This window comes from Selaginella moellendorffii, unplaced genomic scaffold (genome assembly GCF_000143415.4).
Source record: "Selaginella moellendorffii unplaced genomic scaffold, v1.0 SELMOscaffold_31, whole genome shotgun sequence".
Classification (NCBI taxonomy): domain Eukaryota; kingdom Viridiplantae; phylum Streptophyta; class Lycopodiopsida; order Selaginellales; family Selaginellaceae; genus Selaginella; species Selaginella moellendorffii.
The window spans coordinates 1,567,545-1,595,032 of NW_003314292.1; the positions used below are offsets into that span (position 1 = coordinate 1,567,545).

The following is a 27,488-nucleotide window of genomic DNA, read 5'->3' on the forward strand; positions in this document are numbered from 1 at the left end:
GCATCCACTTATAGACAGCTCCTTGCATTCCCTCATCTGCGGCAATACCAATATTTCCTTGGCCACCTTGTGCGCACAATATCCTCCTGTCACCGATCCATGGGTTTTCAGCCTGAGGCACTCAAAGTGTCTCTTGTCCACAGCTGCAGCCGTTCGAAAACCAGACGAGCTGTAGAGCTCCAGGCTCTGCAATGGGCTGCCTACGTCCAAGCTAACGAGCTCTTGGCAACAACCAAGCGAGAGACGTTTGAAACGTGGAGCTTTCAACTCCAGCTTCATGCAATCACCTACAAAGGCAGCCTCCAGATCTGGAAAGTCCAACTCGAAATCTCCGCCAGCTTCTGCCTCCAGCCTCAACTCTCTCAAGCTCGCCGAGCACAGTAACCCATTGAACGCATACATCTCCGCCTCCAGCCTTTCTAGCCTTGGACAAGAACCCAGTAGCTGCTGAAGATTAATACCAGTGACCCTCTCGAGGATACAGCAAGTGAGTGCCGGGAATGACACCGCTAACTTCCGGTCCCCATAGTTGACCTTACGAACATCAACTCTGGCTAAAGACATGTATTTGAGCTTGGAACACTTGGAAAGACACTCGAGATCAAAGAAGTGCTCAACAAGTTCCAGCGGGCCACCATCGATCGTAATCTCCTCGAGGCACTTGCTTAAACCTGCTAGCCACGAGTAATCGTTGTGCAAGTGCCAGTGATACTTGTCGATGGTGAGCGTCCGGATCCGACCCAGTTTGAGACGCATTCCTTGCCAAGCCTGCAACTCCTTATAAAGCAGTGGGCTCAAATCGATTGACACATCCAGTCCAACCTTCTTACCAACACCGTTCCACCTCTTACAAACTAAGCAATAGCCAGCATAGTTTCCATCCTCCCCACACTTGTTACTCACCCGAGATAGAATTTCAGCGAGAACTTCATCCGGCAGCTGATCTATTGCACACTTGACATTCTTAGCATTCTTAATACTGTTTCGTTCCATGTCTCTGTCAGGCAAGACCTAAACCTTAAAATGATATAGCAGAGAATCTACGCAGAATATGTTAACAAATTGCTAGGGAGAATGCGAAGGATGGCGATGGCGATTATGTGCTCGCAAAATGCGTGAGGCTCAAGAATGCGATCGAATCTCGCCGAGGAAGTTCGGATTGAAAGAGAGGTCGGGATTTTCGGAACAGCTCAAATTCGCCCTCTGTATCGCGCAAGCGAAGCTGAGCAATGTCTACTCGCTTGGGGCAGAGGAGCCGAGCGAATGGCGCTCTGTGCCCGATCGTGTCGGGAGGGAGGCTTATAATCCAAGTTCGATTTCTCGCTGGAGAACTCGCCAGGAATCCAGGCGAGAGCAAGCAAAGGTGACAACACTCTCAAGCTTCTTTTGCTTTCTCGTTTTTCAGGTTCTCGGCTAAGTCGCTCGTATCTTCCTTGGTGATAATTGCAAATGCCGAATGGAACGGCACCACCGCCAACCGAATAATCTGTTCAGGCCCAAGGTGACGAAGTTGGATCCCTTTGGAGGATGGCGCATCTCTAGTGAAGAAATCAAAGCAAACATGAAACCATCGCCTCCTTGATTGGCAACCGGGACATGCCGCAATGCGGATTGGGAGATGAAGCACACCTATGCGGTCTCCAAAGAGTGGGGTACTCGTGCCAACGCTGGAGTAGCCACTGTGTGACCCGTGAGGAGTGAAACCAGCGAGCGCTGGTCACGGTGGCTGCCGATTGCTGTGGAGGCCAACGTTTGGAAAGAGCTTCAAAGAGGACCTATGGAACGAGTCCTTGAAAGCAAGAAGGTAATTCATCCCAATGGTTAGACAATGTGAATAGCCTCAATCTTTAAATTCTTAGAACCCTAAACTGTGGTCTAGGGTTTTAGGCAATGGAGGACGACGAAGAGGAGGGGGAGGGGATTGCGCAGCAGGGAATACAGCGACCGGTGATGGACGGGGTCGTGACAGGGATGGTGAGCAACCAGATGCTGGAAGTGGTGATGGGATTGTCGTCCAAGGCCGAGGAGCAGCAATCATCGGCCCTGGGGAGAATGCGCAGGATCCTCCAGAGCGATGGCGATGGCGATGGCGATGGCGGGGGTGAGTTCTTGGTAGATTATGTGCTCGCGTCTCCCAAATGCGTGGAGCTCAAGAATGCGATCGAGGCCGGGCCCAAAGCTCGCATTGCCGTGTCCACTCTCGTGGTTCTTGCCGAGGTATTTCGTCACCCGGCGGGATTGAGAGAGAGATCGAGCTCTTGTTCTTCCAGAGATGGGGAAGAAGGGAAGAGATCGCTGGCAGTGCAGCTCAGGCTCGACAAATTCGCGCTGTGGATCGTGCAAACGAAGCTCAGCGATGTCTACTCGCATCTCTCGTCGGGGCAGAGGAGTCGAGAGAACGGTGCTCTGTGTCTCATGTCGGCGATCGTGTCGCGAGGGAAGCTTATCGCCAAGCAGGTAGCGTCCAAGTTTGATTTCTCGCTGGAAGCTCTGAAGAAACTCGCCAGGAATACAGCCAAGAGCAAGCAGCAATCCTCGATCGCTTCGTCTTCTTCCAAAGGTGACAACACTCTCAAGCTTCCAACTCGAGCTTTCTTCATCGATTTCGCTCTGTCGTTCTTGGTGGCGGGGGATTCAGGTCTGCTCAGGTGGATTCTCCAGAAACGCGTCCTCTACGCCGGAGTTCTCCACGGCCTCGCGAGCGATGACGACGACACAGTCACTCGCGTGCTCTCCATTTTCAAGCGAAAGGTGCTACACGCTTCTTCTTTGGTTCCGCAAGGCATCCAAGTGGCTCTCTTTGGTGATGCTTCCTTGGAGCAGCTCCAGAAGATTACTGCTCGAGAGAGGCCATCGGAAGCAGTGGATGTCGCGCAGGAAATTCTGCTGGCGGTTTGCACGGATCCGAGGCATGGGATTTGTCCCAGTGGTTCTTCGTGGGACGAGTTTCACAAGAGTAGTGGACAGTATGGAGGTGGAGCCGGGAGATTGCTCAGGTTAATGCTGAAGCTCAAGGCCTCAGAGCTGGATACTCACAGGGAGCTTCTACTCGCTATTGCAAATGCCAGGCCACTGCTAGCGGCTGCTTACATTGATGCGTTTCCTTATTCTTTGGAACCTCGGACGTCCACAACCTGGTAGAGTAATCGCTTTTATGGATTGTCTTCGTCCTAACTGGAGTATCTTTTGCTTTCTCGTCTTCCAGGTTCTCCGCTATGTCGCTTGTATCTTCCTTGGTGAGAATCGCAAATGCCGAAACACCATTCGACAGATACTCTGGAACGGCACCTCCGTCAACTGAATCGTCTGTAGTACAGAGCTGCCTTCGTCGGGTTTTGCCGCAAGCGTTTTCACGGCCATTGGTCAACAGGGCCCTTCTTCACGACGACAGTATGGTGACGCATGCCTGTTTGAAGCTGTTGCTGGAAGTACTTGCGGTGCTGGAGAGGCTGCTGCAAGCCATACAAAGTAGACGACAAGGCTCCGAGTTTTCAGAAGATTGGATGAAACTTGGAACCTACATCCAAGACAAGGCGAGGACGGTCTTACCAGATGGTCAGACTCTGGTATCTGTGCATTCCTCGTTTAAAAGCACCACAGGCTCCAAGAGGAAACGCGACGATTCTCATGAAGATGGCGTGAAGAAGAGGTTGAAATCTACCAGCGGCATCGCAGTAAAGCTTGAGCACAAGGAAGCAAGCTTGACAAGATTGAAGGAGATATGGGGAGAAGACTTTGCCGAAGAAGAAGATGGCACGACCTTCTTGCAAGCTAAGCTACTCGATGTCTTCCGTGCGTACTTGGTAAACAAATGCTTTCCATTTTACTTGGTAATTGACGTGCATACTGTAGGTTGTTCTGCCTCTTGCGCTAAGAGACATCAACTTCGATCCTCTCAAGTTCGTACCAGAGGACGCGAAGTGCCTTAGTTCGTCTCAGCAGCACTCTCTTGTGGCACTGTTGCTGTTAGCAAGACGCTCAGGCGCGCTGGGGGATGGTCTTTACACAAGTTCCAAGCTGCTGACCAGGCTAGTGGTAAGCTTGAAAACCGTTGAGTTACGCCAGAAAGCTCACGTTCTTCTGGACGAAGCGTTGCTCAGCACTGGTGCGTTTGAAAACAACCCGTACGAGATCTCGGTTTGGCTTCACAACTTGCCTGGTTGGCCGAATGGTAGCTTGGACGAGACCATCGCTACATTCCTGTGTGACCTGGTGCTGAACGTCGGGAGAAACCTCTACAAGTATATGGACCAGCTGCATTCTCTACTCACGAAAGGAACTGGTGGGTAAGCCACTGCTTTGCTTTGAAACGTGTACTTACTGCTAAGTTTCTGTTCTCTAGGTGATGAATTTGGACCTTTGGTTGTCTGCTCATTGGATGCGTTCGTGCGTCTTGCCCGTCCTGAGGCCAAGAGCTTAAAGATACCTCAAAAGGCAGCTATATCAGCTTACCTCGCGAATGTTTTAGATTTGCTTTTACATTCTCAGGTTGGTCCTTGTTCTTTGTTTTACTTTTTGATAGCTAAAGCGTTGATCGACATAGGTGTACCCTCGCAGTTTGGCGATGGTTATCACGGCAATGCTGAGCAGCAACTGTGAGCCAAATGCGTGCGAGTGGACTGCGCTGAAACTGTTGCTGCGTTCACTTGCGGCTACTTCTGTTTCGGAAAGAAAGAAGAGTGTTTCCCGGAGGGAAACTTGTTCGTTTAGCAAGCTGCAAGATCTCTTGGAAACGTGCCGCGAAGACGAGTCTACTCCAAGCGCCGTCAAAGCCTTTGCGTTTGCAAGGTCTTTGTATTGCGTTCATCCTACGGAGCTCATCGCGAATTTTCACCAGCTCCTGGAAGTATTCAACGCTACCTTCGCCGGTGATTTTACAGTTCTTAAGTCTCTTATTGGAGCATATCCTGAAGTTTTATCCGAGGTGCCAGACTTGTTTTCTGCGGACCCGGTCTCTATGGAGACCGACGGTCACCAGGTACATTTACTGTCTTCTCTACTTCGACAGTGCTCGTTCACGGTCCTGTTTCGGGCTGCGTGTTATAACCATGGGAAGTTCTTGAACGTCCCACTGATGGAGAGTATGCTGCTGGAAGCTATATCACGCTTATCGGACGCCGAAGTTATAATTTCCATTCGAATGCTCTTGCATAGTATCAACGACGAGTATGCCCGGGGGTCAAGGCAGTACGACGCTCTTTTTAAGTTGCTGGGAGCAATGGTAGCCTTGAGCCAGAGACTACAACCGGGTGACATGGAGCAACTAGCGAAAGACGTCTTCTCTCATCCCGTGATCAGTGTCCAGTTTCTATCAAAGGAGACGCAAATCCAGGAGCAGCTTCAGTGGAAAATCTGTCCTTCAGCTGGCCATGACGAGCTAAAACAGATGATGGGAACTTTTATGAAGTCGCTACATCCGCTAAACTATCACGTTCTTCTCTTGCTCGAACTCTTGTTATCACACTCCGGGGACTCCTTACGTAGTTATTGCGAGGTTCTGACTCAACGAGCTACGGAAACATTCATCGCAGAGCTGGAAGAAAGTCTTTCCGAAGGGAAACAAGTCGTCCCTTCGGCATCACTGTTGTTTATCTCGACCCTGGCGCCGTATCTCAACCGGGACTTGTTCGTGAGGCTCATGGATGCGGTCCTAAGCAAAGTGGTTTCCAAAACTACGTCCGGAGAAAAATCGTCGTTGCCCGAGATGGTTTCGTATCAGCTGGTGGCCTTTTATCTTTCGAGCATTGGCTTTCAAAAGTGTCAAGACTCATCGGAGGACAGGCGGTGGTATGAAAGTCATGGAGATCTGCTCGCTCAAATATTCAATGCAACTCTCGAGCTTGCCATGGTATCGTCGCTGGAGATTGCGAGTTCGTGCCTCCTTATGGCTATGAAGGTTCTTCTGCCAACGAAACTCCTGGCAGCGATCGTACCTGTAGAAGTCTTGCACTGCAGCATGCGAAACGCAAGCAGAGTGAAAGCTGAGATTGTCACTCATCTCGTGCGAGAGAACCCGGTGATGATGGTGGAGTTTGGACGTCGGGTGGCTGGCTTGAGTTTGGAAACAGCAGAGCAAGGATCTAATGTCTCGGAAAGCGATCTTCTGCAACTTCTACCGGCGGCTTGGCACTTTCTCGAGAACTCCAGAAGTTTCAAAGGCTGCAGTGAAGACATCGGCATTCAGTTTAGCAAGGTCTACGGTGATCTTCTCGCGAAGCGTTTTATCGACTGGGATACTACTTCCGGCGTCTGGGATCAAGGTGAAGAGCACTATGAGAAGTCTTTTCTCGCGACCAGCGTGAGCGTCTTGGATCTAGCAGCTGACATCCGTCCTCTTCAAGCGAAGCAGAAGTCTCGTATACTTCGTTCACTGTTACACGATACAACGGTGCTTGACACGGCCTCATCGTTTCCAAGCTTGACAAACAGGCTGGTTGCCAAAGCTAGTTTGGTGAGGATTCTACTTCTTCAACACGAGCAGGGTGATGAATCATCGACTTCCGAGGTGTTGACATTCATCTCCGTCTCTCTTTCAACGATGGCTGCGGTCTACAAGCAGTTCGATGGCAAGCAAGATGAAGATAGTAGAAGTTTGGTGTTCCTCGAAGAACGCCTCCTTGGCGCCTGCTCTGACGCAGTGGAGCGGCTTTTAGCTGCCAGCTCGGGGCTCGTATACAAGTCGATCAAAAAGATGGCGAAGACGCTTTTACGCTTCAGGTTTGGCAAGATCGAGGCAATGCGAGCGCTTCAACGAGTGTTTGTGAAGCTGCTGGAGATGTTTAAAGCGGAGGACGGTGCACAGATTCGCAAGCTGGTTACAGACGTTATGGACTTCGTGACGGGTCATTCGCAGTTTGTCCAGGCGTTGCTGGCGAAGAGTAAAGCGAGAGGCACTGCGCTTACTGAAATACCGTCAATTCTTTCGCTATTTAACGACCGGGGAAGTGAGGGTGAGGTGCCAATCGCGGTCTCGGAGGAAGAGGCGAGGTTTCATATCGTCAGACTGCTGCGGGTGCTCTACGCGTTCCGAGTTCGTCACAGAGAACACTTCAGTGTCGGGGAGGCTTCGAGGCAGACTTCAATGGAGCTGGAATCGCTTCTCTTGGTAGCCTACGGTGCAACTTTAAGCACTCTCGACCAGGAGATATTCTGTTTGATGCACGAGATCGAGACTTCAGAAGGTGACGGGTTCTCGGGAATGAGCGAGATGGATTATCTCTGGGGTGACGCTGCTCTGGAGAGGCGGAGAGACAAGACGGAGAGTGGCGGTGAAGATTTAGTCCAGGAAAGCCTCGAGGAGATGCGAAAACGTAGGTTCAAGGAGGATCTTGCGCTGAATCTGAGGATGTGTGGCCTCACGGCGTTGCACTTTCCCATGAAGAGAGACATGTGGACTCCAGAAACTGTCCAGGTAAAATTGTTTTCTCTGGTTTGGAGATTTATGCTTTTGTTGCCCCGTAGGTATTTGATGATTCTCGACAAGAAGAGAACGCGGAAGTTTACGACCCAGCGTTTATCTTGCCGTTCGCAATGCATGCTCTCTCTGTGGGATGCATCGATGCTGAGGAGTTTGTACGGTCGGGTTTCCTTGCGATTGCGTTTGCGAGTATGAGCTCCAGTTTGGAAGCCATGCGAAAATATGGCTACGAGCTCCTCGTGGCATTTAGCACGCATCTTGAGGTACAGTTCCTGTGAGTTCTTTCTTGTTTTCTAAATTCTTTCTCTATGAATCACAGGTGCAGAGTTTTAAAGGAAAGTCCCAGATAAACACACTGCTCGTGTTTATGAAGAACGCTATCAGTCAACCATGGCAACGGATACCATCCGTAATCTCTTTGTTTGCAGCCGAAGCCTCCTGCATTTTATTGCATCCTGAAAGTCCAAACTACGTTGTTGTTAATCGGTTTATACTGCGATCCCCCAGCATAGATTTACAGGTACGTGTTGTTTCTTCTTTTACTCATTTAAACAGAGCTGATTTTCTCACAGGCCATTCCTCTTTTCCAAACTATGTTTACAAGCGGAAGCACAAATTCTCGCGGCGAGAGAAACTGGATTGTGAAGCTGCTGATTGCAGGGCTTGTTTCATCGGCGGACGCTCTTATCTATCGTCGGCAGTTTGTAGCTGAGATACTGATGAGCTTTTGCACGTCGGCAATGGCAGATATCTCTGCTCAGCAATGGACTTTGAAGGCAAGTTAATTTAATTGGCCACTCATTCTCATCTCAGCTTTTTATACAGGTCTTAAAGAGAGCTGCTGCAATATCTTCGTTCGCGAAAAGCCTTATAAATAACACTGGTCTGCTTTCGTGGCTTGCTTCTTTAGCAATCACCTCTTTGAGTGCACCATCTATCAATTCCGAGGACGGAGATGCAAAATCGTCTTTTCAGGTAAAAGAACAGTTTGCTTTTGTCGCCAGCTCTAAGAGCAAGCAATCATCGCAGGTTATTGAGCTGCTTCTGTCAAGTAGGGGAATCGAAACTCTTCTACTCGCCGAGGGCACTGAAGAGCTCTCAAAAGTCGCGTCAATGCTCCTCCATTTCGTCAGCACAGTGACTCCAACGTCCTGGGACGTGTGTGGCAAGCCTTTGTTTCGAATCGTAAACACCGCGTTGAGGCTCTCACAGCGAAGAAACAAATACCAGTCGGCTTTCAACTTGTCCTGGCGATGTCTGCACGACATAGCACAAAGCGTCCAAGCAGAACCTTTCTTGAGCGACAGGGAAACTAGACTCGGCGCGCTCGAGTGCTTGTTGCGATGTCCACCACCTGAAGCGCGTGAGACACAGGTAAACATCGTTTTTCTTTTATAGCTTAGCAAACGAATTCTCTTCTTTTCTGAATCTCAGGATCACGAAAGCTTCTGCTCGATCACGAGGTGGGCAACGAGTGAATTAAATGGCACCGAGTCGATCGCTCCCGTATTTTTCCGCTGGTGTTCGTCAGCGGTGATCCTCGGATCAGTGCCAGAAAACGAACAACGAGGTTTTACGTCTTGGTGGTCTCTTTTCACGTACTTGAACGCTAAGAGAGCTTGCCTTCCTTCTTTCGAGCCGATGCTTCCCAGGCTTTTGTTGTCCGTGAGTTACGACGGTGACGCGGGAATGGCTGGCCTGGTAAATGTTCTGCTGGTGGTTCTTTCTCGCCTCTCTAGAGGTAATCTACTTTGTTTTCATTTTTGTCGATCCTTGACCATGTAATGCAGAAAGGGAGGATGATGCTAATCAGCGGTGGATTCCAGACGAGATGTATAACGAGCTGAAAGTTGTCTTGAGCGAGTTGCCGTGTCCGGAAGAATTGCATCCTCTTTGGCGATGGTAAATCAAACTTCTTCCATTCCGTTGTAATCCTTTTTAATGCGCAGGGGATATCACAGAGCATGGTCATCCAAAGAGCATGACGGTGAAGTTTATAGAGCAGTGCTGACACTTTTGCAGAGATTTTATGCTAGTCCGGCAAGACAAATCTCGCAGCTGGAAGCGAGCTGGAAGATTTGAAAAGGGAGTGGCTCCGAACAGAAAGTGGCCATCTTCAGCGATGCAGGTGGAAAACTTTCATTCGTTTTTATTCTTTTTTTCTACAGTTATTGGAGATTTTGCAGATCGTAGATATAATCTTTGCTCTTCTACCAACCAGTAAAGAGAACTCTCTCTGATTGGTAGGTTCTAATTGATCGCCCAGGCATTGGGCCTTTTCTTTTCTTTAAGGTCTGTCTTTAAGCCATGCAGGTAATGAAACTGCACAATTGGTTAGTTGTGTCAATCTAGCACCGTGTTTTGCACCAACATTGGAGCTTATCTTCCCTTTAGGGGGACTGCTGCAAAGCGATCCTGTCTGGATTTTATGGTGGAATGTCACCACAGATCTTCCTCTCGCAGTGGAGTTGAATTGTGATCCACAGGAGCTGGATCTCCAGGCTGGAGTGGCTAATAAGGACAACCTCCGGGACAAGGCCTCCGGTCTGTGGCGCGCCAGGCCGAGTCTGGGACCAAGACACTCTCGTGTTAGATGTGATGCTCACAAAGCGTGGATGTGTGCACGCTCTGCTTTCTCTCAAACCGTGTCCTTCATTTGGTTGGAAGTCCTTGAGCTTTCCTTGCAATATGACAGCTTCTTTGCTTTGTGTAAGAGTGATTGTGTTTCATGTTGTTCTTCCCCTGTTTGAGTCTGCTCCAAGTTCTGAGAGGGACATTTGTTAGAGGGAAGGTGAGTTTGCAGACATTTAGAGCCTTTTAAGGTGTGTTTTGCAAGTTTTCTTTGAGAGTGGTATTTCTGTTTCATGACAAGTCCTGACATTGGGCATTTGTGGTGATTTGATTTTCCATCTTGCTCAGACACAGCACTAGCATGTTTTCACTTCCACTCTGCTCAACGTGTATTTATAACATTTCTCAGGCCTCAGCGCAAGCTATAGTTTCTGGCAGCAATCTCCATAGCCAGGTTCTTTCTCTTTGCCACAGATACCAAGAAGGGGAATCATTCCACCTTGGAATTGTGTGCAAGCTAATGATCCACCACCTCAATTGATGTGAATCTAGAAAAGATGGCTCATCCATGTTGCAAGGTTCACATGTTGCAGTGAGGCTTGGAGCTTATCTTCTATGAGCCGGACATTGGGATCTTAACGATCATGTTGCTGCCTTCTCGTCCTATTGCTTGAGCAACCACATAAGAGGACAATGTGAATGCATTTATACAATCCATGTGAGGGAAAGTGTGGCACTGGGTTTTGGCTTTGGAGGCTAAGGAAAAGCATATGAATGGGCATAAAATTCTGAAATCACTGCAAATGCCGGGTTGTAGAAAGTGCTCCCAAAGAATGAAAAATTCTTGGCTCCTAAAATCTTTTAAGTTTGATGTAAAGAAGAACCTTAAGAATTGTCACTCACCAACATCCACAATCTTGTAAAGACAAAAATGTGAATATCTTGAGCTCTAGAACATCACAAATTGTGAAAAAGAGTGCATCAGAAAACTTTTAATGCCAAATACATGGCCACAGAAAGAAATATTCACCGAAATTACTCAAAATTGAGTGAAAACAACATAAACCACCTATTATACTCAAAATAAATGAGAAGAAGTGGGAAATTGCTCCAAACTTTTCAAATTGGTATTAATTCTTGCATGAAAGCACATGGCAGAAACATCTACAAGAGACCTATCTAATGCACTTAATAAAGATGAAAATGGCAATGAAACTAGAAATAATTAATTCCCCAAAGTTGCGGCCATATAGTATGTGTGATAAAAAAATACTAAAACTTATGATTCTTTGCGAATTCCTTAATAAGAAAGGACTTCTATGAAAGATAAAAAATCAAAAGGAGAGATCCTCAAAAGAAATTTCAGAGAATGCTAAAAAAACTCTCACTTTTAGAGCTCTAGAACTCAATTGTGAAAAAAGAATAAAGAAGAGAGCAAGAAAAAATAAAAAATCTCTCACTTTCTTGATGAGTGGAGTGCAAAAAGTTGCTCTTTAGAATCTTAATGACCATATTTAAACACCCACACAAGTAATTCTTCAAATCCGTGCCAAAATCTCAAACTTAAACCTTCAAAAGTAAATTGTAAACATAGCAAGAGAAAAATATTTGCATGCGGCTTGATTCTCCACTAAATCATGTGTTTTTTAACTTGTTCAAAATAGAAGGAAAAGTCATTTCAATCCAAATAAAGCACAACCAAAATGAATGCTTCTGTCATTAAAAATCTTTCTAAAACCAAATGAAATGAAGAAAAGTGGAAAAACAATGGCAAGAACTTTAAATCTATGAATTTGCATTCTAAATTTGTATAAGGGGGAGATTTTATTAGTCTTAGAGATCCCTCAAACAGAAATTTAGTCATTAAAACTCTAAAATCTCTCTATTTGTCAAGAAAAATTTGTCATTCTCCAAAGAAAACTAGACTAGTTTATCATGTTGAGTTCACCACTTATTGGGAGATGAAAGCTATCTCCTAATTGTGAGACATAAGATCCCTAGGCCCCAAAGTGGAGCCAGAAGGGTGTCATGTGGTAGTGGCCAAAGCGAAAACCAAATGAGCGTAACACATTTGAACTAAAAACTCCAACTTAAAAGGTCAAAAGCGAGAGTGGAACTCCCAACGAAGTGCTTAAAGAACAAGTACGGAGCAAGCAATAAGTGAGTCTCTAGAAAAGGGACACAAGAGGATTAACACATGACATGTGGAAATGTCTGAGATGGAGTTCAAGATGGACCTAAGATGGAGTCTGAGAAGGACCCGAGATGGAGTCCGAAGTCAAGATTGAGACCAAGACCAAGACCGAGACCAAGACCGGGACCAAGACCGAGACTGGGATTGAGATCGAAACCAAGGCCGAGGTCAAGATCAAGCCCCAACCCGAGTCCGAGTCCGAGTCCGAGTCCGAGTCCAAGTCCGAGTTCGAGTTCGAGTCTGAGAGGGTGAAAGCCCAAAGCATTCGTCTCCCAGACCCTAGGGGGTTTAGTGTATAGTATAGTGAGGGGGAGGAGTCTAGTGGAGCTAGTTTAGCTAGGAAAGGTTAGTTTGGCCTAGGAAGGTTGTGCCCAAATGCTGGGTGATGGGATAACCACTGGGAAGTCCAAGGCTAGAGTGGATACGGACTGACAAATAGGGTAACTTGGTGAAGTGTTCAAGAGCCGGCTCTAGTTCCCCCGGGAGATCGACTGGCCGATGCTCCAAGTCCAAGTGTGGGTGGCACTACCTACTTGGATACCTGGTGTGGCTCAATGGAACCTCGCTCTAAGCCATGGCTAGAGCACCTAAAGGTGGAAGGCAGAGAGAGTACTCATGAGGCCCGCGTAGGGCCATGGTGTTCCAAAATGTTGTTCCAAAGTCCCAGTTTATGGAAAGGAAGGGGAGTAGCCCTCTAGTGTGGTGACCAAGGACACAGTCATATGGTGAGGAAGTCCTAGAGGACAGTGGGACTTAGTGGTCGGGCCCGTGGGCCTTGATCCAGTGGCAGTGTTGGTGAACACAACCAAGGACAGAAAAGTAGTGTAGTGACCAAGGACACAATCACATAGTGAGGAAGTCCTAGAGGATAGTGGGACTTAGTGGTCGGGCCCATGGGCCTTGATCTAGTGGCAGTGTTGGTGAACATAGCCAAGGACAGAAAGGGACTTGGTGAGGACTGGAACAGAGATATTAAGGAAGGTTATTCCCCATGTCCACAGGCATCTTAAGGATGCTAAAGAGTGGATTTGGGATAACCACTCATGGACAAATGGCCTAGTCTTGGAGAGACAGGATTGCAATGTAGGTGGTGTTAGACCACCGATGTGACCAAAGGTGAATGAGTGTGGCCTAGTGTAACGGGTTCATATGTTAGTGGTACCTTGGGGTGTCGGTTATGGGATCAGACATGTGGAGCACTTGGATCAAGTGCAAAGGTTGAGTGGCATGGATGTCATTCTCGGGACAAGTAAGCCCCAAGTCCTGAATGGGACTTATGGAGGTTGTGAATGAAACTCCTCCAAGTGGTCAAAGGTGCGGTTAAGTGACTAAAGTAGAATGGAAAAATTAATCACTTACACTAATATCTTTAACTCAAAGTTTCAATTCCTTTTCCCCCAACCCTTGCTCACTCTCGTAGGGCTTTTGTAGTGTATGTGGTTTTATTGGTGGCTTAACGTGAGAATATGGGTACTCCATAAGCTAGCATAATGTGGAACTTGGGCTTAGACTCAAGTTAGACACAAAACAAAGGCAGGTACGCAAACAGGAATTAGACTATACCTTAAGTTGGTTAGCTTACCCACTATCCCTACTATACATTTGGAACCCCCCATCACTCCCCCGCCTTTAAGGAACTCACACTTTTGGCTTTCACCCTTAGTACAAGGAGTTAGTCTTTAAGGCTAACTCAAAACTTACTAAATATGGAATGGTGTTAGATTGCAAATTTAGACGCGGGACCAATACCATTGTGTCAAAACAATCTCTATATTCCGTAGATATGCCAAATTAGTAAATTTAAACACTTTCCATAAATAGCAATTGAGACCGAATGTAACTAACATATGGTGCATGACAGCAAGGGTATTTAGTAGACACGATAAACTATCATCTTGCAAATATTGACAGACCAAGCTCAATATTGCGGGGTTCTTGTCACTAGCCAGTGCAAGACACAACGAAATGGGAACTCTTTATTAGGTTAAATATGCTTAACTAATAATACGTAGGAATTCCATCCTTATGCTCATTTGGTTTAAGTACTCTCAGAAATGCCTAATTAACTCCACTTGCATAAGAGAGACTGATAAAAGGTCCACAATACCAACCTCTTGCTGTTGTGGCAGTAAGGAAAGAATATTTGAAAACACTAGCTGACAAATAACTTTTGATGCCCACAATCACATTTGTAACACTCTTCCCTTCTTCGGGAAAATCAACACCTTTGTCAATGCATACTCTAATTTAGAGCACCGCCAAGAAAACAACTCTAAAAAAAATTCATAGTGTTCACACTTTATGAAAAATGCATCAACTTAAATGAGTTAAGGTAACCTCTTTGTCTAATGTAAATGCATTACCAACTCGGATATCTTCTGACTATTACTGACAAGGAAATGAGTAACAGAGTTAGCCACCCTAGTTGCTCTGGATGCCACCCAGCTTATAAAAGATAATAGCCCTTACTTTAAGTAGAATAGAAAGAGAAGCGAGAAGTCCCAATCCTCATAAGCAAAGAAACCAAACCCATCAATAAAGTTAGATAGACTACTATAAACAGATAGTTAGAGTTGTTTATATAGGTATGCTCTTTTAAATGAAATAAGGAGAATATCGAAAAAGAGGCAGGTGATGTGACCAATCTACTCCATGACTAGAGATTTCATTATGCATATGAAGTGTCGAAGTCTGTTTACTTATACTAACATAAACCCAAAGATCAAGAGATGGACAATATCAAAGTCATAGACAATGATATCTTAAAGACTTAATTATCAATGAATAAATCTTAAATGAATTATTCTAAGTAAGTACATTCGCTAAACTAATATTATAGTATAGAAACCACCAAGATCATCATAATTAAAGAATATAGGATTGACCATCCAAAAAACTTTAGTAGCTAGTATGTTATCAAGAAACTCAATAATAAAACTTAATTATCAAAGATTACAGACAATATGCCAAACAACTTATGACAGACAACTAAAAGAACATAAAATATCATTGACTAACAAGCAAAATGTTCATGAATGTATCACCCAAAAGAAATAATATTTAATCTATCAAAACCAACTATACCAACAATTAACAGAACAAAATGAATGTGGTAAGACTAACAAACACTTGTTCATGCTAATTATTGCACTATCCAATCTAAATAGATGCCAGTCAACCATACTAAGGGGTTTAAGTTTCTTAAACAAAACTCAGTAACATTCTATTAATGTCTCAAACCCAAGAGACCAATCCAGAGCAAATCACAAAGAATAATGTGGCAATGCGAAAAGCCAAAAACCATCAAAGAGAATAACTAATTATCATAAAAGATTATTAATGAAAAGATGTATAATCATCGTCGAATAAAGAATTCACCATCCCGAAGAACGATAAATCATTCTAGATCCACATTAATCAATTAAAACCTTTGACAAGGTAAATGTAAACATTTGAATTTGGACTTCCTAGAAAGTCACCCAGCCTAGTACTACTCAAACTTAAGGATGTTTATTCCAAAACCTTTAACAAATTGGAAAAGAGAGTGCACTATTAATAATGGGTCATTTCCCTTTATATGGATAATTTCTCAAGTCATTCCCTTTGGTTGTTTATAATATATTACCACCTTTGGTTTGTAAAAGCTATTGAGATTAACGTGATATTCTCAATCATCATCATTTGCTAGTGGAACCTAATCTAAATTCTAGCTGTCTAATGGTGAAATTGAGCCTAATTTTGGCTGTCAGGTGGTGGACTGTAAGCTTGATTTAGAGTTTCTTCATTTTCCTCTCCATCATTGTTAACATTGCCATCATTGCTAACATTAATAATTTTTTCTTGGTTTAATGTAAAAGTCTCCTTCCCTAAGAGCTCCAACTCCTAAAGACAATTTATTTTTTATGCTTTTGGAAATTTTATAAACATTATTATATATATTTCTCTATCCTTTACACCCTTTACAACAAGTTGAGTGCAAATTGGTGCCTTAAATCATGCCTCTATATTAAAGATATCTGTAATCAATATATTTAGGAAAGATCTTAGAAATTGTGTTATACCTGTAAGTTGTATATTGCATAAAATAAGGCTGACCATATTAACAATCATAAGTTATTGTGCTTGTGAACTTCTCTAGTAGCCACCCCTCTTCAATCTCTTCCAATAATGTATTGACGTGGATATCAAAGAATATGAAAAGACTATTTGGATTGTCACCAATATGTGGTGCCAAGAATTTATCACTTTCACCTTCAGTTTGCTTCATAATATAGATAGCCCTTTCATCATATTCTCAAATACTTTTAGCAATCTTTTCTCTCTGTTCATCAAGTAGCTTCTCAGCAACCGCAATACTCTGAGTGATATAGAGTTTCTCCTTCATCACATTTTCAAGTTTTTGTTACAATGCCAATTGTTGAAGAGCTCCAAACAAGAGGTTTGTTCGTTGAAGGAGAGCTTGCTTTTTGTGATGTTATAGATCAATTCTTCAGGTTCTTTACCATTTCTTGCAAGGACAAGGATTTCAAAGTGGAATGAGAAAGATAAAAGGGATTAACTTATTGCCACAAAAGCATATCTTTGCAATGCAATCTAGCCAATCTTTATCACGTCGAATGTTCACAATCACAAGTAGCTTTTTCACCTTTGATTTCTTCGAGTTCAAAATGAGTTGCTCAATTTGTTGTAGTTCAAGGTTCTTTTGCACCTCATTTATCACTTGTGTAATCTTCAAATATGAGTTTTGCTCAAGTCCATGAAAGAAAAGGATACCTTTGCCTAGACCACAACCAAAAAATCCATAGGCACATGATACCAAGTAAGCATGCTCATGAAAAAACTGTGTACGAACCAACCTTTCCGAGCTTAACTCTCTCTCACTTATCACAAAAGAACGAAACTCTTTTGAAGGAAAAAAAGCATAAAGATGAGAGGGAGAACAAGCAATCAATGCTATAACTTTTGTGATTAATCGGCACTTCTCACTCATAACCCATTCATTTCAACATTATTATTCCTCTCATAATCAATTACACAATCAATATGGGTGGCTCTTTAAGATTCTTATATATCTCTAGATTCTAAATGGTTGTATATTTTGTTAAAATAATTAACTTGTCCTTTGCAAGGACACAACTAATTTAAGCTCATAATACAGAAGAATATCTTTGTTCTTTCTTGTCAGTTTCTCCCCAATATTTTTTCAAGTGCTCAAAATATGAGAGAATTCTACTTGAAGTTTAATCAAGAGCCTTCTATTATTTTCTCTAAGTGTGTTATAAGAGGGAGCTTCCTCTGCTGAAGCTGGGATCAAATAGTTTTGAGAATGTATGTCGGGATAAGGGTAATCAGATAGAAAAATCCATTCTTCACGACAGTGGTATGGGAGAGAATGGGATTCAGTGGGATCTTGATAGACGTACAGGTCAGGAGATTTTAATTACAAGATCTCCAAAGTGAGTAAAGGAAAGTGCATCAGTTTCAATGCCAACTATGCAAGGAGTGAAAGATGAATTTGTTATTCTCTCCAATGATGAAAGTGAAGAAGATGAGCTTCCTAGACAAGTAGGTGTATTCCTTCTGGACTAGTTTTTGAAGCGGTGGATAAAGCATTTTGGCAATCTCGATCATTACGGTTGGAATTGAAGGAGTTCCAGTACATGAGAGGTAGGAAGCTTCTGTCTTCCTATAATAGGAATATATTCTTCGAATTTCCACCAGCCAGTTTTTCAAGTAGGAAGAGGGGCATGGAGACACATCTTGATCCACATAATTAGTGCAGAGTAAAGACGACCCACTTCTCCCATTTCAACAAATCTGTATCCATAGTCCATTATGGTGGACAATTTCAATGTGTTGCTGAGAAATGCATTTCTGATCATGATAAGAATATATGTTTCTTTGAAGGCTCAGCAATTAATCCCCCTAGGCGTGATGAGGTTGCTATAGGGTTTAGATGTCGCAAATGTGGGGCAACACCTATGTGTCAAACATGTTGCAATGCAAAAATGTATTATTTTCTTCCACAGGATGGATGTTTAGGCAGAACAACAATGCATGTTAGATACCACCAACACACAATAGAGGAAGGGATCCATTGTGACTATTTTCTCAATTTGAAGGCTACTGTTACTACAGAGGTTGGGAAGAAAAATGTTGCAATTCCAAAGTGTGTTCAACAGTTTGTACTAAAGGACTATGTGGTGAACACATTGCTACAAGCTGATAGCAAAAAAGAGTTCATGAAGAACAACTTGAAGAGCCTACTTCAAAATATAGAACTGTAATAGATTTAAAGAGGTATAAGGTTAATGCTTAACTCTACTTTATCACTAAAAACACTTTTTTTTTGCAGAATAAAGAATTGGATGCAAGAAGGGTGAGATGGAAAGCTTCAATTTGGGTTGGATGCAATTTTGGAGTTAAAAAAAAAATGTCCCTATGAGTTTATTCATGGGAGCTTGTTTGTTGGCCAAGTGACTTCGAATAGTCAATGCCCTTTCATCTTTAAGATGTCCACCCTTGGTCTTGCTTCTAATATAGACCTTGTACAGTGAATAGATATGAATGGAGACGAGGACTTGGCTAATTCTTGGATCCATTTTGATGACATAGAATGAGTTTTAGGTTGGTCAATAATAGGAGCCCATGTTTATGATCACAAGTAAGTGGCTTTTCATTTTTTAAGGATCTCATACCAATTTACATTATAACCATTCCTTCTATAGGTTGTAGTGCAACTTGACTATAGGTATAGCTAAATTCAAGGTTTAAGATTTCTAAACTCAAACCATCGTTTGGACATGTATGTTCAAGGTTGTTGAATAGTGAATCAGGAAGAAACCCAACTTCCATGATTTTATAGCATATGCTGTTGGTGCTAACTGGTTGGCTGTACGACAAGTATTTGGAGGTGATAAAAGTTAGCCATTATAAAGTAAAGATAAGAGTTGTGAGTTTCATTGGGCAAAGAGTGTTAACAAACATTGCCGATGTATCAATTCTAACTTTCATCACGAGTTTAAGCAACTTTGTCGGGACTGGATGGATGCACCAATTAAAAAGGAGCATGATGCAAAAGCAAATGAGATGTGCATACAGTAAGTTTAAATGTTTTAGTGGGGCCATTATATTCTTCATATAAGTTTTCTCTCATTTTCTTTTCTTGTCACATTCAAATGTTGTATTTTTCCTAGGATCAACAACTTGATGACATTGCACTTACACCAACAATTAATATCCCTAAGAGCAAACATTAGAGTTGGAGAGCTTTTGAAGAAGGGAAAGGAAAAGTGTCCCTTTATGAAGTTATACTCTCCGACCTCACTAGATCTTTTGAGCAATTATCAAAAGCTTTGGTTGCACAAGAAGCAAGGTTTGCTGGTACAAGTCTAAACTTAGATAAGCTTCAAGAGTGAGTTGGTAAAAGGACAACACTAATAGCAGGATCAATGTCTAAAATGGTGGAGGAAGTTGTTACTGGAACTCATATGGAATCAAATTATAAACCACTTGGGGATATAAGGACAGCCTGTATGAAGCGTCGACAGACATTTGATGGGCCTAACATCACTCCTTTTAGCTCTCATTGTCCAAAGTTTAACTACCATTCTGTTCCATGACACTGGAGAAGAACTAAGGAATATAGAGTGGAGGAAGTGCCAGTTGTTACACAAGTAAATCAAGTGCCAGAGGTTGAGAAGATTATTGCTCGTGAGCCAATTTCTCATATCAATTGGGCAATTCAAAGAGTCAGTACCAAGAGTAATGCACGTTGCTCTGGAATGATTGGGAGTCAAGGTCAGTGTCTTGCATTTGTGTGCTCAAGTTCAAGTTCTTCAACAGTACCATATTTCTGGGGCTGTCGAGATTTAGGGGTAAAGGGCACTAGTCAAGCTGGATTATTGTTCTAGGACTAATGTTACTCGTACAAATTGGATCCACAACTCAATTATCTCAAAGCTAGATTCTGTGCCAGAGGAGTGGTAAAAGAGATTGAAAGTCTAGAGAGAGATGTGTAAGGAACCAACTCGCCAAGGTGTCATAGGCTAAAGGATCCCCGAAAGCATGACCAAAATGACAAAGAGTTCATCAGATGGGACCGAGTCGAAGATCAAGTCCAAGACTGACTCTGGGACCAAGTTCGAGATAGAGTCCGGAATCGAGTCTGAGGCCGAATCGGAGACCGAGTTCGAGACCGAGTTTGAGACAGAGTCCAAGATCTAAATCGGGTCCGAGACCGAGTCCGAGGTCGAGACCAAGTCCGAGGTCGAGACCGAGTCCGAGGTCGAGTCCGAAGTCAGGCCCGAGATCGGGTCCGAGATCAAGTCCAAGACCGAGTCCAAAGTCGGGTCCGAGATCGAGTCCGAGACCGAGTCCGAGTACTAATACTTGTCAAGGGGTGAAAGCCCAAAGCGTGCGTCTCCTAGGGGGGGGGGGGGCTGCAGGGGGTTCCAAAAGTATAGTAGGGATAGTGAGGTCCAGGAACCAATCTTGAAGGAACTCTCCAGTGGTGCTTCCAAACTGACTTGAAGTTAAGACTGGGGCTAAGGGGCCTTGGGTGGGAGTGAGCAGAGACTTGGGTGGTGCCGAAGGGGCCACCCCAGGAAATGCTCAAGAGCAGCTCCCACTCCCGAAAGGGAAACTGACTACGGTGCTCTCGGCTCATGTGGAGTGGTGCCCCACTTGAGTACCATGCGGCTCATTGGTCCTTGCCCTTCCTAGGGGCTTGGGCTTTCCTTCGGGATGGAAGTGGGGGGGTAGAGGTACCCATACCGGGCCATTAGGCCATGGTGTTTCGCCCCGGTGTCCCAAAGCAAGTGTTGCACCCAAGACTTGGGATTTAGAGGGTCCCATAATCAAGTCTTGTGGTACCAAGGGGTATTAGGAACCTAGAAGCTTGGTGTGCTTGGCTGTTTGTGCCTGTGGGGAGTGTAGCCAAACCTTAAGTCCAGTCTAACCCAGGGAGGGGGATTGGGAGAGACTTGGGAATCCGTGGATGGATGGATAATGCTCCGTTGCTTGTGCAGTGAGTAGTTGAAACCAAGTAAGACCAAGTAGGAGTTGGTACCATAAGTGGGAACCTTGGCGAAGGAACTTAGCAAAAGCCAAGGTAGTGTTGGATGGATAGATGAGGTAAGCTAGCAAATTGGAAAGGAAAAATTTGTGGCTTACAAGCTAGTTTCAAGCTGAAAACTTCCTCAAATATTGCTATTAATTGTAGCGCATGTGATTATGGGATGAGATTTGAATATACTGTCACCGTGGATCTTTGGAACCTTGGGGGATAAATAGGGATAAAATAGCCATTAAGGGCTCTCTTATCACCCTTTTTTAGTTAGCTTAAGGGGAGAGAGATAGGGTGTGTTATATGTGGTATCAGAGCAAATGGCGTGGCTCGATTCTCATCGATTTTCATTGATTAGTGGCTACTTAAAAATATAATATACCCTTGAGCAAGGTATATTCCTACCTCTAAATTTGAAATCGTACATATTGAGCATCAATGCATATGTCTTTTCTCTTGTGTGGAGTATCCACATACGAAGGAATCCACCATGGGATTGAGGTACGAGTGAATGACTAGTTGCCTCACATGGAATAACTAACCTACACAATAGAAAGATTAATAGATTCAGTGCAAAAATGGAAGTGTTGATTCCCCTTAGTTTAGTAGGGGTTATTAGTCAATAGTCAATGAGGACATTGACATCTTTAAAGGGGGGGGTGAGTATAGTGCATATGATCATGGGATGAGATTTGGATATACTGTCACTATGGATCCTTGAAACCTTAGGGGATAAATAGGGATAAAATAACCACTAAAGGCTCTTTCATTAAACAATTGCCTCTTTTCCAATTGGATCCTTGGAACATTGGGGGATAAATGGGGATAAAATAACCACTAAAGGCTCTCTCATTAAGCAATTACCCCTTTTTCAATTGGCTTAAAGAGAAAGAGATAGGGTGCACTACATTGATATTTCTATACCACCAATGTCAACACTAAACCAGCATACAACACTAGTTAGAAATAGGAAGGTTGTATAATATAAGTCTTTTATTTCAAAAGGTGCACAAAAGAAGATCAAGTTGGCAAAGGTGTTGAAATGCACAATCACAAGGATAAACTACATCAGTGCCATGGCTAAAGAGTTTGTTGTTGTGACTGAGTTGTTAAAGGGTACGAACTACACTATCAAAATCTGTGAAAATCCATCTTATAGCTATTCAGATTTTACATAGAAGAAGAACAAAGGAAAGGTATATTTATCCTGCAAGCACATCTATTATATTTTTATCCAAGAACTAAACCAAGATTGACCATCCTAAGATTGACCATTTACATCCACTAGGCAAACCTTACAATTGTAGAGCTTAAGAAGTGTTTCTAGATTACTTTTAGTGTTCGGATCTATATTTATATTTGTATTTTATTGGTCAAATTTACTTGGAAATATAGATTAAATCAAAATTTGAAAAATGAAAAGATGTTCGTTCAGGATGAATGAATGTTTTCCTTGTATTTGAGAAGTCGTGAGCTCATGAGCTCAAAACCTACCCAGGCTCTTTAGGATGATCAAACTTAAAGAGACTTATAACATAAAGATATATGAATCTTAAAAGAAAATTTAGTAGTTTATTTAGAATTTAGATACCTTGATGTATTGAAATATATCCTGCTCCTGATTATATTATACATAGCTATTAATTAATAGAAATTTAATTTTTGTTTTTTTCCTTTGATACGTTCTCCCCTTAAACCAATTGGAAAAGGGCCAATTATTTTATGAAAGAGCCCTTAATAGCTATTTTATCCCCATTTATCCCCCAAAGTTCCAAGGATCTATAATGATAGTATAAACAAATCTCACATGATCACATACACTGTAATTAAATTTGGTTTTGAATGAGTGCATTTTCTATAGTGAATCATGTGAAATATGTTTAGTTGATGCTATATATGAAGGGATTGATTTGTACTAATTTAAGTAATTCTTTTTATTAAGCTTCTCCAAAAGATGAGACTCTAGCTAGCCTCTTTGATCACTTTCCTCTATGGTTTCAATAGGTATGCATCCTTCTATTTTTCCTCCTTTTGCTCATGATTTTTTCTTTATTTGTTTCAGCTTACTTGGACATCCTAAAATGCCTTATAAGAGAGAGCATCATTTTTCTCCTCTCTCAGGTGGCCTTTGGAATGAGTGTAATTTGTATGAAACTACAATTTTTAAATTTGAAGATATGCAATAGCCATTCCAAACAATTATATAGAGTGATCTTGACTGTATGTTAGCAGTAAATAGGTTGAAATAATGTGTTGCCTCTACATATTTTATGCACCCCAAACATTTCTTATATACTACTTCTATGCTATTTGATGTTTTTTAATTTATATAGGCATATTAGATTAGGACTAAGACAGGTGGTAGTGGCACTCTAGAAATTAGCTAGAATTGGAATTAGAATTCATAAGTAATTTAGAAATAAAATAAATTTTATATTAAGAGATTCAATCCTTGAAGCAGCCTATATGATTTTAAAAACTTTTTCCCCACCAAATATTGTTTGGTGCTACAGCTTCATATATTATAAAGCTACAGTCATCTTCAATGGTAAGATATGTAAGAAAAATGCATTTGTCATAGTATTTTGTAATAGACCATAACACTTGGTTTATTTCAGTATATATAACAAGATTTCCATCAGTTTTCAAAATAAGTTCACAATTACCTTCAAAAAATAAAATATTTTCAGATTGCCATAAACGATTTCTACCTGAAAAAAATACAAGCTGGCAATTTGATTTTAAGTATAATACATTTCTACCATTAGATGATACTATAAAGTTTCCTTTTAATAAAAGGAAATCTTTAAAACCAGCATTTAAAGTGGTTAAACTTGTATCACAATCTTTTTCAGTGGGATAAATATATTTATAAGAAAATGGAAATAAATTTTGAGGACTCCACAAAAACTGTTAATGTTATTTTACATTTATCTGCTCGTTGTGATAATAATATTGATTTATTGTATATTTTAAACCATCTCTTATTCTGGTACCAAGTATTTGTTTTGTTGTTGATTTTCCAGATTTACAATTTTTTCCTAAGCGTTCAATCCTTACAAAAACTGCACCTTTGCTAACATCAACCATTCTTGCATCTTTATAATTTTCTGGATAGCTAACATTAAATTTTACTTTCTTTGTTAAATTAAAAAAACCACGATCAATTATAGTTTGAATATCTTGTTCACTAAGAGCTCCTTTTACTCCCCAATCTATATTTGTTCCACATGCTATATTTATGTAAAAATAGAAAAACACCAGATAATTCTTTAGAACCATTTCAAATTACTTCATGTGAACAAGTTTACACTCTACTAAGCATAATATTATTTTATCCATATTTTTAACTGGATGTTAATAAACTATTAAATAATAAATAATTATAATTATAATTAAAAAAGTTATATGGAATTCCCAGATAGGATAAATTTACTTATATTAACTAGAAAAAATAAATATTCTATGTTTCTTAATGTGAATACACATGTTTAAATTTTATTTTATTTTACAATAGTTTGGTTTCTAAGCACAGTAATATATTTAAATTTAAATTTAAAATTAACATATAATATACGGGAGGTGAGAAAAAGAGGGTCTCATGCCACGTCGGTAAGCGGAGAGAGTAATTTTCAGTAAAGTACAAAACTTTGATAAATATTACTTTAATAGCAAGCAAGCCTCCACTTCGCTCCACCCTGACGCCTCAAACAAGACGCCGCTGTGGCGGTAGCTCTTTGGATTGCCGGACTCGATGGAAGCCTGGATGTGAGCTGCGGCGATGGCGAGCGGGAAGAGCTGGAGGTTGTAGCGCAGCAGCATCTCTCTGAGCGCGGGGTTGTGTCCCATGACGATCCCCAAGTCGGCGTCCAGCAGCGCCAAGAGATCGTTGGTGCTGTCCCCCAAGAACACCGCTCTCTTGTTCTCGTCCGGGTACACGTTATACATCCTTCGCAGTGCGTGTAGGATGGCTTCCTTGTCGAATGCGTCCTGGACCACGCCTTGAAAGGTTCCATCGGAGGTTCCTTTCTCGTCGTAGACTAGATCGTTAGAGTGAACGAACAAGTGACCCTCTGGAATGACGAAGAGTGTTTTAGAAAGCTAAAACAAAAAAAGGGATACATACCCGGCAGGCTTGGAAGTCCTCCGATGATAAGATCGCGAGACCAGCTCGCGGAGATGCAGTGCATGGGAATGTTGATCTCGCTTAGCTGTTGGAGGAACTCCGAGCAGCGGTGGAGTAGGGGAATTCGTTTCACTTCTCGTCTTATTTGCTCGCGCCGAACTCCTTTCAAAACACCTCCTGCCATGACTTCCTGCTCCAGAATAAAAGTGAAACAAAACAAACTTTTGATAACAGTACCTTGTTTATTTTCTTCTCGAGGTCCCCGAGTTGCCTCAAGATGTTCCTGAGGTTGCTGCTCTCGTAGACGCACGAGACGTCGGGATTCGCGAACTGTTCCTGGCTGCCTTTGATGTATGATCTGAGTCCCAAGTCCATCCCGGGAACCAGATGATACAAACCGCCTCGCTTCTCGGTCACGGGGGTCAGCTTCGCAGCGACGCTCTCAAACTCCCAGATCGACAAGCAGTTCTTGATACGATTGTCGTGCACCTTCATCAGGGACCAGTAGCGTTCCTGTGGATCTTCACTAGTGGATGAGTTGTTTTTCGCCACTGAGACCAATATCTCTGATGTGTCTTTGACGGTGCAAGTGATATCGTAGTCCGTTGTAAAGAGAAGGTTGACGGGGTGCCACGGATTGGAGCTGCAAGTTGCCTCGTCCTTGTGTCGCGGATAAGCCGAGGAAAAAATTTGTATCTGGTGGCTCAACGCTTCCTTGAAAAGTTTCTCGAGTACACCTCCTTTTCCATCTTGCAAAAGCTTCGTTTCGAGATCTTTCTCCAGTAAAGACGCGCAAACCTGAGAGGTTATATGCTTGAAATGGGAGGAAAACAAAAAAAGTGACGTTTACCTGGAAATCATGCTCGTTATACGCTGAAATCCAGCTGCTCTGGCCTGGAGCCATATATTTGGAGATAGTTCTTGCAAGAAACACTCGTGCGTGGAAAATTGCCATGAGAATCACGCTGGCTTTGACATCGCTGTCTGCTGCCAACTTCATCATAAAAGATTTCATTTCTTTTGCCGAATCTGTCACTGCGTCCTGAGAAAAACGAAGATAGCCAGATATCTAGAAAAGCTTTGCATCACTAAGTTGCCATACCTCATTCCCCTTGTAGATGCTGTGGGAGAGTTTCATGAGCAATGCCTTTGTAGGCTGGTGCTTTGAAAGCGATGAAGCAACGGACAAAACATAGCCTTCGTCTCGCAGAAAGCATGACAGCCTCGAATCAGAAAGTGTTCCAGCCATGGTGCTCAAATTGAATGGGTGGTAAAGAATTGCACAGATTTCCAGCTCGGCCGCCTCGAGAAAGTCTTGCACCCGAAAATTCTGGAGCACCACCATCTTGTTTGGAACCACTTGGCGGCTGCTTGCGCGACGTGAGCTTGTGTGCCTCAGCTACAAAGGAAAAAAGTGGAAGAATGTTGGAGCGAAACAGAAAAGGGAGGAAAAAAAAAATTCTAAGCTTACGAGACAGAAGAACGATGCCTCAGGAGAAAATCGAGCACGACAGCGAACACGACCAGTGTTTGTCCCTAGTTTGCAAGAAGGCTGCAAGAGTAAGCATCAAGAATGAGAGATTATCGACAGAGAAATCTCAAAGACGCCGCACCTAGAGACGCCGCAAGATTTGAGGCCGATGAGACGCCGCTCCGGTGCGCGAGCTTGAGGCGAGCTGCGGGGCGATGAGAATCCATCAAGAAATACCAGGGCTGGTGGATCCGTTGACGAAGATCAGGAGAATCGGCAGGGAGCTGCCGGAGGCGCCGGATTGGCGAGCAACGATCGAAGAATCCAAAAACGCACGAATGCTGGCTCTCCTTTCTTCTCCACTGGCACAAGAAAGACAAAGGGTTCGTTGGGTTCACTGCCGTCCACGCCACTGATATAAGGGGATTAGCATATTCGCTCCCTGTTGGTGCGAATATCTCACCCTCCACTTCCCCACTTCCCCACGGCATCACTTTTTACAACCACGTAAAACCGAATCAGCCTTTTATTATTTTATCTGGTGCGCAACCTTTGAAATCATTTTCATCCATGCTTGATTGGTGTGAGAGTTTTTTGATAGAAGGTCCTATATTGTTAAACTATACAGAAAATGACAACCAT

General features: G+C 43.0%; 2 protein-coding genes across 4 annotated transcripts; one reads left to right on the forward strand and one right to left on the reverse strand.

Moving 5' to 3' along the window:
* The first annotated feature begins 1,885 nt into the window (after positions 1–1,885).
* LOC9649750 lies at positions 1,886–9,879 on the forward strand. Of its 3 annotated transcripts, none has more exons than XM_024681555.1 (14): positions 1,886–3,137; positions 3,206–3,803; positions 3,853–4,282; positions 4,343–4,488; positions 4,544–7,411; positions 7,462–7,680; positions 7,737–7,937; positions 7,990–8,193; positions 8,243–8,392; positions 8,447–8,791; positions 8,852–9,158; positions 9,208–9,319; positions 9,367–9,545; positions 9,604–9,879. In XM_024681555.1, exons 1-13 carry the CDS (start codon positions 1,891–1,893, stop codon positions 9,497–9,499), a joined length of 6,960 nt encoding a protein of 2,319 aa, XP_024537323.1. In that variant the 5' UTR covers positions 1,886–1,890; the 3' UTR covers positions 9,500–9,545; positions 9,604–9,879. The 3 variants fall into 3 exon arrangements, with proteins under 3 accessions (XP_024537323.1, XP_024537322.1, XP_024537324.1); XM_024681556.1 differs by having other exon boundaries at positions 2,088–2,457; positions 2,516–3,137; positions 9,367–9,879; XM_024681554.1 differs by having other exon boundaries at positions 9,367–9,879.
* A 14,979-nt stretch (positions 9,880–24,858) lies between these two features.
* Positions 24,859–27,242, reverse strand: LOC9649344 (bifunctional TH2 protein, mitochondrial). Its single transcript, XM_024681650.1, has 7 exons — positions 26,989–27,242; positions 26,847–26,927; positions 26,478–26,774; positions 26,226–26,417; positions 25,613–26,173; positions 25,376–25,565; positions 24,859–25,322 (listed from the first exon to the last, which is right to left on the reverse strand). The coding sequence occupies exons 3-7, from the start codon at positions 26,718–26,720 to the stop codon at positions 24,910–24,912; spliced, it is 1,599 nt and encodes a 532-aa protein (XP_024537418.1). The 5' UTR covers positions 26,721–26,774; positions 26,847–26,927; positions 26,989–27,242; the 3' UTR covers positions 24,859–24,909.
* Positions 27,243–27,488: the final 246 nt, after the last annotated feature.

Coding starts and splice junctions, on each gene's coding strand:
- LOC9649750 (XM_024681554.1), top strand. CDS start 1,891: ATGGAGGACGACGAAGAGGAGGGGGAGGGGATTGCGCAGCAGGGAATA. Junction 3,138..3,205: donor CCTCGGACGTCCACAACCTG/GTAGAGTAATCG, acceptor CTCGTCTTCCAG/GTTCTCCGCTATGTCGCTTG. Junction 8,792..8,851: donor CTGAAGCGCGTGAGACACAG/GTAAACATCGTT, acceptor TCTGAATCTCAG/GATCACGAAAGCTTCTGCTC.
- LOC9649344 (XM_024681650.1), bottom strand. CDS start 26,720: ATGGTGGTGCTCCAGAATTTTCGGGTGCAAGACTTTCTCGAGGCGGCC. Junction 26,174..26,225: donor ATAACGAGCATGATTTCCAG/GTAAACGTCACT, acceptor ATAACCTCTCAG/GTTTGCGCGTCTTTACTGGA. Junction 25,323..25,375: donor AGGACTTCCAAGCCTGCCGG/GTATGTATCCCT, acceptor TCGTCATTCCAG/AGGGTCACTTGTTCGTTCAC.